The following is a 13879-nucleotide window of genomic DNA, read 5'->3' on the forward strand; positions in this document are numbered from 1 at the left end:
TGGGTACGACGTTTCAGTTTTGTACAATGTAAAAGTTCCAGAAGTTTGTTTTACAAAAATGTCAGTGTATTTAATACCACTACACATTACACTAAAAATGGTTAAGATGATAAGTTTTGTTGTGTTTTTGCCATAATAAAAGGAAAGAAGAAAAGTCTAAGGTCCTAATTTATGCTATAACATGGATAAATCTTGAAAATATTATGCCAAATGAAAGAAACTGGTTATAAAAAGTCACATATTCTATAACTATTTATATGAAGTGTCCAGAATAGGCAAATCCATAAACACAGAGAATAGGTTAGTGATTTTTTTTTTTTTTTTTTGGTTTTTCTCCAGTACTGGGAACTGAACTCACGACCTTGCGCTTGCCAAGCAGGCGCTTTTGCCGATGAGCTAAATCCCCAGCCCTAGGTTAGTGATCTTTAGTAGCTGGGAAGAGGGAGAAATGGGGAGTGATTGTTAATGAGTAGTGGATTTCTTTTTGCAGTGATGAAAATAGCCCCAAATTAGATCAGCAATAGTAACACAACTTTGTGAATATACTACAAACCATGAGATTGTGTATTTTAAAAGGGCTATATCATTATTTATCTCAAAAATAGACATGTTCAGCTTTGCCGACGAAGGTTGTTTAATTCCATAAAGAAATCCAATTTTTCTGGAAAATGGAATGTTGTGTTCAATATTAAATCTGGTGGATTTTGAGCAGACAATAATTATAGTCTCCTGAACAGCTGGTTTAGCCTTCATTCTTGTACACTGCTATGGATTGTACTCTCCACTGCAACCTGGTGGCTGCAGCTCTAACTTGCAGGGTTAACAGAGATATAGCCCACTAAATCTTTCTTTAAATTTTATTTTAAAGAGAAAAAAACTATAAAAATGATACAGAATTTCAAAACAAGATGATAGGAAATTAACAATGGTTATTATATTGCATATTGTTGTCTTCAAAGTAATTGCTCAGATTACCAGAAACAGGCATGCAAAATTGACCAAACAGTATAAGCACTAACTGTTCCTTTCAACGAACTAATAGAAATTAGTAGTATAATTATCTTAGCTATCTTGTGCATATACACATTTCTTTTTTTAAATGTCCATCAATTGAAGAATGGATAAAAAAGATGTGGTATTTTTATACAATGGAGTATTACTCAGCTATTAAAAAAGTAAACTCGAGGCTTTTGTAGGAAATGGATGGAACTAGAGACCATACTCATAAGTGAAATAAACCAGACTCACATGTGTAAATATCGTACTGTCTCCCTAGTGTAAGAAACTGAAAGAGTAAATAAGATCCAAAAGGTACAATAGATATAGTGAAAGGAAAAAAAACTGCTCAAAAGGAAAGAACAACTGGGATGGGGAAAAGGAGAAAAGAAGGAAGGGACTAAATCTTTTTTGAAAGCAGAAATTTATGAGTACAGTAATAACAATAAATGTTACAAATAAAGCATAAAGACTAAATTTTCTTTCTCCCTGTAATTATCCTAACCAAAACTTCCTAAGAAATGGCAGGTACACAACTGCAATAAAGACTGTTGGGTTAATGATACCCAACATTTGAGTGACAACCGAATTTTGGGGCTATTTAAATTATATTTTGTATTAATCCAAAATACTACTATTCCTTTCCAGGCCCTTTCACGCCACTTCTACTATAGTCTTAACAATCAGCACAAATCTTAAAAACATCCATCTTTGCTGACTTTTGTAGCTGGGCTGACTTTTCCTTCTTTTTTTTTTTCCATTCTTTTATTTTTTCCCCTTGTCTCTTTTCAGAATGGAATGATTGTCCACATTCTTTCTGGGAAATGCATGGAAGCTATGGCTCAGCAGAACAATAAAGAGTTGTTCTTGAGTCAGTGTGATGGAAAAGCCAGCCAGCTGTGGCACTTTGACAAAGTCCACCCTGTAGATGAACGATGAATCTCAACGTCAGAAGAAAAAGAGGATTCTGATTACCGTAGTTCTGCCCCAGGAGAGTTAAAGAGCATTTATACTTCTTGAAGCAGACTCCTGTGTGTGTGCTCCTGGTGTAGGATGGAAGAAAGTTCTCTGAATGTAGGATGTCCCTCCTTCTCAGTTTATTGACTGCTGGCTGCTTTTAAAAAAATTGGTTCACTGCCTCATTGTCTCCATCATCAAAGATAATCATCATATAGCATAGAAGATCTTTAATTTTTTCCACTGAGCAGTTAACAATTGCTTTCATCTCTGACTAGAGAGGGCCTGGACACTGTCTGTCAGCACCTCCAGGACACATCGATCCAATGGATGAATATCATTGTCTGCAAGAAGCCTTAACCTGGATTGTCTCTATGGCCAACCGTGAAGAGAATGCAATAGCCTGACAGCCCAAAAATTTTGGATTCATTTTATTAGGGCAAATTTCATGTTCATTAGAAGAACCAGAGCTGAAGGAAGGGAAGTTACAGAGAACAGCAGAGTATGGTTAGAGACTAGATGAAGGGAGCATTGTCCCAACTCTCCAGCTCAACCTAGCCAGCTGAAGAATCAGTAGACTTGGGACAACAGTCCCATCTTAGTGAGAATTTCCTCAAAACTTTCTACCTCCATTCACCTGACCTCACCCCTCTCTAGCTTGGTTCCCTTGCCATAGATTTCTCTTTAGTCACTGGTTGTTAGAAGGATCCACCAGATTGAGCATTCTCATTAACAAAGGTATTTACAGTTAATAGATTTTCATGATGCTCTGTTACAGGGTTTGCATCGAATCAACAAGAAATAACAACCTTTGCAAGGGAGATACCAGAGTCTGAGCCATTCTTATGAGAGAAAACTGGATCAGATAGGGCCATCTGTGGATCCATATGAACTGTCTAAGTGTGTCTCTAGGTTGAATGTTCACACATTCAAGAAAAATATACCTTCATTAGAGCAGAACCAGAGTTAACTAGAGCTGATTGGCTCTCCTTGTTGTGATCTGGTCCACCTCAATGGCCATAAGAGTTGCTAAATGGTATTGGTTCCGCTATTGAGAAGATAGCAATCATGCCCATATCTCTTTCAGATGGAATTAGTTCTCTACACGGTAGCTCACAAATCTCCCCTTAAAGATGTTGATCTCCTTTGTGCTGTCTCAGAGCACAGTATCTTTCAAAAAAACTAGGTAGAAAGTGTGGGTTTCCAAATAATAACCACCAAATAATGTATTCATTTTCCATCCACCATGTCAATGGCCCATTGCATTTCACTGTCTTTGTAATACACTCTAAACCTGTGCTATCTAATATGGTAGTCACTAACCAACTGGGGCATTATTTAATGGAAACCCAATAAAATTAGAGAAAATGTAAAGCAGTTTCTCAGTTATGCTGGCCCCATCTCAAGACCTCACTAGCTATATGTATGTAATAGTTACTGTATGGTAGAGCACAGTATAGAATATTTCATCATCACAAACACTGTATTGCAACAGCATTAGATTAACCATCCTATCTAGAGAAGTGATTTTAGCCACCATCTTTTTGCTTCAAACCTACCTATATTTAAAACAATTCTCTTAACATCCCAAGGCTGAGATGGAGCTAAAAATTCTCAGATGACAGACTTGTAAAGAGTTTTGGTGGTTGAAGAATAAAAATTAAATAAGGCCTCTATTTTTTAATGAACTTTATTATTGGCATTGTGGGTATTTGAAGTTGCTGGGATAAATTAATATAATTAAATAAAAGGCTGAATTCAATTGTGTAAGTTGTGTTTGATGGTAATTAACAAAGGGACCCAGATGGCTTATTGCTTAATTGGTCGAACAAAGCAAGAATGTGGTGTTTCTTGCTTCCCTAACCATCCCCTTGATTTATTACTTTATTACAGAAATGGCTGTCAACTCAGTCCCTGGCTGGTGCTTACAGACCCTTAATTTAAACACAAATTGAAACAAACTACAAACACCAATCACCATTTAGTGCCTCCCTCTAGGTCTAAAAGAATTTTCTCCTTACAGCATAATCAGTATTCAAATTCCTTTCTTCTCTATGGATTCTGCATTCATTTTAGCCACAGGGATCAATTTAAAAGCAGAGGAACTTGGCAGTTGAGAGATCTGATTCTTGAATTTGATTTCACTTGTCCACCTGAATTTTATGATTAGACTTGTTTTTTAGGATTGAATTTAGCCCTTCGTCTCACCAAGTTCCTCATTAATATTAAGTATCCCACTTGGTGGCTGGAGGGAGGTGTTCAACCAGCAGTCTACAGTCCCATGCTCTTTCACAACAGTATAAGCAGTTATCAGCCCTAGAGGGCTTGAACTTCCCACTACTCAAATAACAAAGTTCAAAATAAAAGCTGCTCAGTGTTCAGTGTTCATAACTTTGCTCAATAAGTTGAACCGAAAATCCACCTTGAAAAACCTGTATGGGCCGAGAGTAAGTCATACATTGTGTCCCACCACAGACACAGAGGGGTGAGGCTTCAGTCTAAGCTCCTCTTGCCCAGACCACATACAGTCCTTATGTCAGTGCGTTAAAACACTTGTCATTGTGCCCTTTTTTTTTGGTACAATGTTGTAACCATGGCTCCAAAGAAAGTTAGTGGTACCAGCAGTAAAGCTAAATAATGGAAAACTGAAAATCATGTTACAGGTAAAAAAGAAATCATTGCAAAATGTGTTAAAGTCCTGGAAAAATGAATTTATAGGTGTAATTTTTGGACCTGAGAACCAATTACTCAGTTTTCCATTATTTCTTATGGGAAAAATATGGTTTGTTCCTGAACTTTTTGGTGTTCGAACACAAATTTGGAATGAATTGAGTTCGATAACCAAGGGATCACTGTGTAGCCAAAGGCAAGCCTGGGCTGTATAGTGAGTTTGAGGCCATCCAAGCCTACATAGAGATACACTTTCTAAAACAATGATAACAATAATAATAATGCTGGACTTGGTGTTGCACACTTGTAATCCCAGCTATTTGGGAAGCTAAGGCAGAAAGACTACAAGTTTAAGACCAGCCTGGGCAAATTAGTGACTTACGAGACATTGTCTCAAAATAAAATATAAAAAAGGGTTAGGAGTGTATCTCTATGGTGAAGTGTCCTAGATTTGATCCTAAATACCAAGAAAGAAAGAAAAAAAGATATAGGGCAGATCTGAAATAACAAGCACATCCCAGGACCAGTGGATGGGAGGAGGGTGACTGACAAGAGTTGGTATACTCCACTTCCTTGCCTCTCCCATAATTATTTCCCAGAGTTCACTGTAATAGTAAGCTCTAGTCACCTACAAGTGATAGCTGCCTTGATAATGCATTTTTAATTGGTCATATTCTCTTCCCTTGACTATGGTTCCAAAGAACATGGCCTGTCCCATAGAAAGTTTTCCTCTGAAAGAGTTATTCTGGTTACCAAATTCCCCTCTTTACATATCAGCAGTCTGACCCTCTGCTCCAGCTTATCCTTGAGTTGAATTTATTCCACCAAACAGCTGAGCCAAAGTATGGGTTTCCAGGGAGCTATGTCTGGGGGAAAGAGATCAAGGAAGGGGCAATGTGCTTAGTCCTTATCCCAAGTTTATCAATAACAAAAGACAACATTACCCCTTGGGGGGAAAGTGAGTGAGATAAGGAGAGAAGCCATAGATGTTCCACTAATTGATGTCCCCTCTTGAAGAAACCTGAGGCCTAGGAAAGTAGGTTCCTCTTGCATCACAAAGTGTTCCTTCTCACATTACAGTTATTACTCAACAACTTGTACATACTGCTATTAGAGACTATACAGGTATACCACAGAAACTAGGAGAGGAGCACAGGATTGCTCTTTATGATCAAATGAAGAGATTCAGATATGAGGTAGGTAGTGAGAAAGTGATCAGATAAACAGTGCTCTGAAGTCCAAAAGAGCAAGGTGACCAATGAAGTTTCCTAGTGAGGGCAGGACTGGGTTTCCAGAGGAATTTTCAGGATTAGGTGTCTAGCCCTCACCATGGAGCTGTTGGCTTTATTTCCATTGACCCAAGCTTTTACCCACAACTTCCTGATTTCTGTGGTATATTGAGAGACGGGAATCAAAGAACAAGGCTGAGCCAATAGTGGGGCTGGACATTTTTCTGCAAAGGCTAGATAGCAAATGTTTGACTTTTCAGTCCCTGTGATCTCTGTCATAACTACTCAGTTCTGCCATGGTTGGGCAAAAAAGGCCATGGACAATAATAAGCATGGCTGGGTGTTATTTACCAAAACAGGTAGCTGGCCAAATTTGACTGACAGCTGTAGTTTGGTACACTCTGGACTAGAGTCTGACTCAGCAGCAGAGGAAGCTGAAGTTTGAAAATAAACAGAAATATTACCAAAGAAATCATGAATGGAAAATCACTGGATTGTATACTTCAAGTGGGTAGATTGTATGATATGTGAATTATATCTCTATAAGATTGTTTTAAAAAGAAATGATGATGAGATTGAAAAATATAAAACTAAAATACTTTTATAAATAACAAGCAAAAACAAAAAGCAGGGAAACAAGGTATAGCATACATTCCTATTATAAGCAGACTCCAGTTCATTTTATGAAGTACGAATTACCAAACAAATAAAAATGCTAAAGCTTTGGCACAGTACCCCCTGATCTTCTTTGGAGGACATACGGATTCCAGATTCTTTTAAGAGAGGTTAAGCAGAACAAGCTTTCTTAATAAGAACATCAACAAATATTAATAAGAAGGGGAGGTTGCTAAGAAGCAAAGAGTAACTCAGCATTTTACCCACGCCAAAGGAACTTAATTATGCTGACAGGTAAAATCTGACACTTTAGTTTTTATCATGGTGAAGACACACACTTCCACACACATAATTCTCTTGCATTTAGGATGTAAGGACAAGAGCTTGTATGGGGCAACAGCAGTAACTTCTGTGTATTTACATTAACCCTGGCCCTTGGCGTTCAGTTTACCCAGTAAACCGAAAACAGTAGGAGCTAAACCAAGGAAAGGGACTTCCAATGGCGGGACTTGAGGCCAGTGCTACACAAGACCAAAAGAAACCTCATTCCTTGTGCTCTGAAACCAACACGGGCCCGTACAGCACGTTTAACAGCCAAACCCAAGGATGCCTCCTTCCTCTTATCCTCCATGTTTGGAACAGCCCACATGTCATGCTCCTTTCAAGTGCAAGTATTGGCATATCCAAGGCTGAATCTGGAGAGAATGTACGCCTCAGGCTTCGCCCTGTCCCCCAACTCATGAACGGCTCCAAAGCAGTCCAAGTCCTATCTTAATTTTACTTACTATTTCTCTACTCCCCATTCTGATGACCCCAGTTGCTATTGTCTAGTAAGCTTTTGTCTTACGTAAGGGACAGGGAGATTTAAAGATCTAGGTACCAAGGGGGTAGTTAGGCCTATTGAGTTTTATTTTAGAGAAATATTATTTTTACCTCCAATATTGGTCAGATGCTTGGTATAGTGGAAGGATTAGAAAGCCCTATTCTTCTTGGTCATCGAGAGGTGATTTCTCTTTCCAGTCAGCTCTTTAAGATCTTTGACCCCTATGCATGGGAGGCCCTGGCACAGAGCTGTAGGTCATAGGTTGGTTTGCTTGGTGGTAGAGCCACCAGCATCTCCTTGAGGTTCTAGCTCTGTGCCCTTGACAGTCACATCCCCTCCCAAAGTTGTCCAGGCAGCAGCCCTCCCAATTGGCCAGGGCTGCAACACCCTCTTCCAATCAGCCAGCCACTTCCTCATGTAGTGTCCTTAGATAGATGGCTCTAGACTCGCAGGTGAGATCCAGATGGAAATGCAGCACACACTTGCCCTACTGAGAACAAGCATCCTTGATGTGCCCGACTCCTGACATGCAGGGTGGCATGGCAGAGGGGCAATAGTTCAAGGTGGTAGAAGACAGCAAAAGCAATAAGAGCAAAAGGGATGAGAACAAGCTTCTTTTACTCCCTTATATTGTGTGCAGGCTACCCGCCCTGGGGTGGGTGTAGCACTCACACCATCTCCATGCTATCCTCTTGCACAGCTCAGAATGTTTACAAAGTGAGGACCCTGGCCCCCTGCTGATTCACTTAGTTAAACTTCTAAACTCCTTCAATTGAGGTAATGAACAACATCCTAGAGCAGTAAGGGCATGTCCTCTACATTCTAGGGTGTAGAACTGCTGAGTTACTTAGTTAAGCTTCTAGATGTCTCAAGTTAACACAAAGTATCAACCATTACAAATGGACACCACAACACAAAAAAACGCATCCTACCTCCATAACCCAAATAAGAAGTAAAGGGGCAGCAAAACTGACTTCTTCTGTAACATCTTTCTTTCTATTGAGAAAGCAAGATTTTCCCAGAAGCCCTCCAGCAGACTTTTACTTCTGTCTAATTGGCCAGAAGTATATCACATGGTCACCTCCAGCAGCAAAGAGAGAGAGAGAGAAAAAAAAGACTAAGAAAGTAGCAAAGGGAGAAAAGGCCAGACACAGTAACACTCAGAATTTGCCTAGGGTTCTGAGAGCCAAGAAGACAGGAGAGGGACTGATGGATGTGAGTAGTTGTGTCTGCATTTTGGAAATGCCTCTTCTCTTGGGCAACACTGGGCTCTGCTTCCGTTTTTATTATTATGAAATATGAACTGCAGGACCCACAGAAAATGACCTATAAAATTCTGTGTTCCCTTTCCTGAATACTGTCCACTTAGCTCCTGTCTTCTGACCAAGTCAGGAATCTTCAGAACTAGCTCAACATACTCAGTTTGGAGTCCAGAGAGTCAGGGAGGGCTCAGAGGATGCCTGCCATCTAGATTTCAGCCTATGCCACCATAGTTGGTCAAACACTCTAAGAAGCAAAGGCATTCTGATCTCTTTTATTATACATCTTCCAGCAAAAACTGTGATATGACATGTTCAAGCCCAGCCTGAGTGACTCACTTGGTAACTTAGTGAGACCTTGTCTCAAAATATGAAATGAAACAAAAGGCTAGAGACGTAGCTCATTGTGAAAGCCCTGGATTTAATCCTCAGTACAAAGGAAAGAAAGAAAGAAAGAAAGAAAGAAAGAAAGAAAGAAAGAAAGAAAGAGAAAGAAAGAAAGAAAGAAAGAAAGAAAGAAAGAAAGAAAGAAAGAAAGAAAGAAAGGAAAAGAAAGGAAAAGAAAGAAAAAGAAAAAGAGTTAGGTAGATAGTAGATGTTAAGACTGGGAGACAACCAATCAAGATGGAAAGATTTACTGTATTTACTGTATTAAGAAGGACATCAGCTCCCCGAGAGGCAGGAGGCAGCTTTTAAGCCTGGAATAGGGGGTGGATCTTGGGCTGGGGAATGGAATGAGGGATAGAATGAACAAGTTAGCTGGCTGTAAACTTACACTGAAATTAGGCTGCTCAGAAGGACTTCAAATTAACAGAGAGAAAAGAAGAAAAAAGAAAGAAAGGAGAGGGAGGGGAGGGAGAGAAGAAAGAAAAGAAAAGAAAAAAGGAAAGGAAAGGAAGGAAAGGAAAGAAAAGAAGAAAAGGAAAGGAAAGGAAAGGAAAGGAAAGGAAAGGAAAGGAAAGGAAAGGAAAGGAAAGGAAAGGAAAGGAAAGGAAAGGAAAGGGGAAAATTCTGTCATGGCAACCAATAAACTTTTCTTTATTCCTGTCTGTGAGAGATAGGTTTCTACTTGCTTTCCAGAAGAAACATAAAAAGCAAGTAATTCTGGCTTATAAAAATGAGAGGGGTTGCATGTGGCTTTATGATAATTTCCTTTCTTTTTTGTGTATCCTATGAGAGCATGTGACATAGGAAGCTGCTTTATAGTCTTGCTTACAAAAACAGCGACAGGGTGTTAATTCCATTTTCTTTTTGTCGATGGGAAACGCCATTATAAGATAGTGTCAAGGGGCCCCTGGATTTTCTCAAGGCTTTCCCATGAGGCAAGTGCTTATGAGAAAATCCTCCAACCCTTTGGTTCTAATTGTCTCCTTCTTAGTCCATTCAGTAAGCACAGAAGGAATAGAATCTGGCCAGTACCTGGGAAGGCTGGGTACTGTGCTGCCACTAAGTTCGATGGCTGGGCCTTAGGTGGTCTGCCACGCACAAAGTTAAGTTTCTGGATGATGTACCGTTAGCAACCTAGATTATAATGCTTTCACCAGAATGAATCCTAATTTTGAAGATTATTTTTCAATTAAAAACAATAAATATTTATTGAACAACTATTATATATCAAGGATGCTCCTAGGTCCTTGTCTCATATCTTCCAAACCATTGGTTTAAACAACTTGATGAATCACCCATGAATCAGAAAACTGCAAAGTAGCTTCCCTACTGCATTTCATGTCAGCACAGATTCAGACAGATTCAGTACTCTCTGGTTTCTGGGAAGACAGAGATATCTCAAAAACAATTCCAGGAAAACAAATGAATGTACCTTTTGATGCATGTGCCAAGTAGAACAAAAAACAGACCTAGATTTGTAAAAAAATTTTCTTGTTGCTTTTTGCCTTTTTGAAACAGGGTTTCACTAGGCAGTTCAGACTGGCCTCAAACTCACAGGGACCTTCCTGCATCAACCTCCTTAGTGCTTGGATTATAGGCATGCTCCACCACACTTCACAATAACAATTATTTTTTCCAACATCACGGTGAGGACATGTCTGGCATACAGTGACCCTTATAGTACATCTTTGTGCAATAACCATCCACCTATGTTCTGACATTCCCAGGTGCTTCTCCAGCCTTCAGTCCCCCTTAGGCCTCAGATTTGAACATCTCCAATCTACACTAGAGCCCACATGGTCCATCTGAAGGGCTCCAGCACTGACATCCCTTCCTCGATCCCCATCACATTCAGAGCAATGCCCCAGCTCCTGGCACAGCCTGCCTACAGCCTACATGTACCTCTCTAACCAGCTCTGCCCTTTCCAGATCTGCCTCCCACCATTCATTGCGCTGTCTCCGAACACCAAGCTCTGTGTTGCTCCCAGTACAATGCTCTTTTTCTCTTATCTCTGCTTACGCCATGCTGTGCCCTCTGCCCAGCATATTCTTCCCTCCTTTCACCAGCTTGTTCTTAGCACTATGCAGCACCCATTCCTTACAACTTTTCTCTTGAGAGTCTTCCCCAAGTCCCCGTGTCTGGAGCACTGTGTATGTAACTCCATCACCACATGGACCACCTCATATAAAATTATCATATACAGGCTTCCTCCACCGAACTTCAAGCAAATTGCTCATCTTTTCCCATAATCCCTCACACAGTAGCTAACTCTCAATAAGCACATACTATGTTTTTCAACTTGAACAGAAGTGACAATAGTGGCTTCCCTTTGTACATAGAGCACCCAGGCAGAACATTATAGAACTTGATTTAGACACCTGAGAGCTCCTATCTGAAGTCAAATTTAGGAGAACTCTGTCCTGATCACTTTTCAGAAGGATTTAGACTCTGTCCATGTGGCTGCAACAAGTCCAGGCCTCACAACCTCCCACTGTACTGTTCCAGTTTTCTATGTAATAAACTACCCCAAACAAGTGGCTTAAAATAGCAGTTGCTTTAGGATCATAGCTCAGTTTTGTGGGTGAGGAATTCAGACCTAGCTGATTCCTCTGCTTCACATGGTACCAGTTGATATTACCATGGCTGATCTAGTCTGGAGGGTCCAAGAGGCTTCACTGTCATGGCTGAGACATCTGTCAGGGTGGCCTCAGCTGGGCTCTTTTCTCTCATGTGGTCTCAAGACTTCCGTTATGGTTTGTGTCTGGATGTCCCCACCAAAGCTTCATGTTGTCATGGGGCAGGCTTCTAGAGTTTACGATTGATTCAAGGTCCAATGTTGGGATTATGGATGTGAGTGCTACACTGGCCCTGGGGCAGGTAGTTGAATATAATGTAAGGGAGAGAAAGAGGCTGCTTACCTGCTCCTTCCTTTGCTCTTGTTGCTTTTGCTATCTTCCACTGCCATGAATTGTTGCCCTCTGCCATGTGCCACTCTGCCTTGGAGCCAGCCAAGTATGGACTGAAACTTCCATGAACTGTAAGCTAAAATCAGCTCTTTTTTTGTTTGTTTGTTTTTCTCCAGTACCGGGAACCGAACTCACGACCTTGCGCTTGCCGGGCAGGCGCTTTTTTGCCACTGAGCTAAATCCCCAGCCCCGAACTGTAAGCTAAATAAACCTTTCCTTCCTTAAATTTGGGTGTTGGGTATTTTGTCTCAGCAATGAGAAAAAGTAATCAAGAAAACTTTCCTCCCATGATCTCTGCAACAGCATAGCTTATGCAGGATTTCAGTGTGCCTGGACACCAATGTAAAGCCACCAATCCTCCCAACAGCCACCCTGGAACTTAGCATCTCCTCCTCCACTCCCCATTGCTAAAGCAATCCCAGGCCAGGCCAGTTCAATAGGGAAGGGAAATAGATCTCAGTTATCAAAAAAAGGAATACCAAAAAAATGTGCACCTGTCTTTAAGCCACTTGCTGACACACCTTGTGGCCAAGACTAAGTCTACCTCCCAGAGTCCCCTGCAAGAGCACTGAAATACATTTTGAACAGACCATGCCTGTCCTGGATCAATCTGTGACCAGGAGCTTGGAAACTTGGTTGGAGCTGGAGATGAAAGCAATCCCAGCGGACATTAAGGTTAAGAAATTCTATAGGAAGGAACTGGTGGTAGAGATGCTGGGAAGTGTCTTGGTTTTGGGTGAGTTAAAAGGAGAGCCTGGAGGGCCAAGTGGCATATTTGGAGGATAATCTCAAGAAACAAAAGAGAGGGAATACAGAGAGTAAGAGAGAGAGAGAGAGAGAGAGAGAGAGAGAGAGAGAGAGAGAGAGAGAGAGAAAGCAAGTGCGAGGGTTTTCTGAGCAATGGGATTTGAATCCTCCTCCTCTGAGATGCTCACAGAACATGGTTCAGAACTTCCCAATCAATAGACAGGCTGGGACATTTTTTCAACCAGCTCTTATTCCTTTCCAGCTGAAGTTTATACCTGGGCCAATGCACACTGTAGGCTGTATCTGCAAGAGCAGATCAGGCTCCTGAGGCTTTCAAGGAGGCTCAAGGCAGAAAAATGAAAGGCGGTGTCCTGACATGAACGCTGTGCAAGATGAGTCTGAGTCCACATGCAAGGGTTTACCAGAACCGAGGCGGACATCCAAGGAGGGCCAGGGTTGGGACACTGGGCACAAGAAACATCTGCCATAGCAACCAACCAACAAAGATTTCCTCAGGGTCAGAATGCAAATTTCCTTGCCAAATGGCTCCCAGGAAGAACTTCTGCAGGTGGGTGGGCAGCCAGGGAGCACCTCCTTCCCTTGCAGTGGATCGGCACTGGCTATCTTTCCTAGGGTCTGTCTTCATCTACCAACCAACAACACCAGGAACACACCTATAGTCCATCCAAGTTGGGTTCATCAGCACTTGTTGCAACAAGGGAGACCACACACCTTGAAGAACCATGAGGGTTCCACAGTGGGTGTCAGGAGGGGCTTCTTAGGACACTCAGTGGCTTCGAGAAGAGTAGGAAGCATAGCCTTCCTCTGGTTTGGACGCTGCTGGAAAGTGGGACAATTTTGTGATCAAGCATCTTAATTTTCATCTGGGAAGAATAAAGACTGTAGAGCTAGGGCTGTTGTTATGGTTTATGTCTGGATGTCCCCCCAAAACATCATGTGGTCTTGGGAGGTGGGCTTTCAGAGGCAACTGAGTTTATGATTGGTTCATTGTCTAGTGCTGGGGACTGGGGGTGTTAGTGCTAGGCCCACCCTTGGGCAGGTAGCCCACATAAAATATAAGGGGGGGAAAGAGGCTTGCTCTCCCTTTTTGCTCTTATTACTTCTGCTGTCTTCTGCCAACTTGAACTGTTGCTCCTCTGCCATGCCATCCTGCCTTGGAGCCAGGTGACTATGGACTGAAACCTCTACAAACCGTGAGCTAAATAAAC

General features: G+C 41.3%; 1 protein-coding gene across 1 annotated transcript in view; it reads left to right on the forward strand.

The window, feature by feature from the left end:
- Positions 1–3723, forward strand: part of Galnt15 (polypeptide N-acetylgalactosaminyltransferase 15) — a 46811-nt gene extending 43088 nt beyond the window's left edge. Inside the window, exon 10 of the mRNA XM_005387449.2 lies at positions 1789–3723. Coding sequence (XP_005387506.1) covers positions 1789–1935 — 147 coding nt within the window. The 3' untranslated portion in view covers positions 1936–3723. The remainder of the gene's footprint in view (positions 1–1788) is intronic.
- The last annotated feature ends 10156 nt before the right edge of the window (positions 3724–13879 follow it).

This window comes from Chinchilla lanigera, unplaced genomic scaffold, assembly GCF_000276665.1.
Source record: "Chinchilla lanigera isolate Chin_1 unplaced genomic scaffold, ChiLan1.0 scaffold00029, whole genome shotgun sequence".
NCBI lineage: Eukaryota > Metazoa > Chordata > Mammalia > Rodentia > Chinchillidae > Chinchilla > Chinchilla lanigera.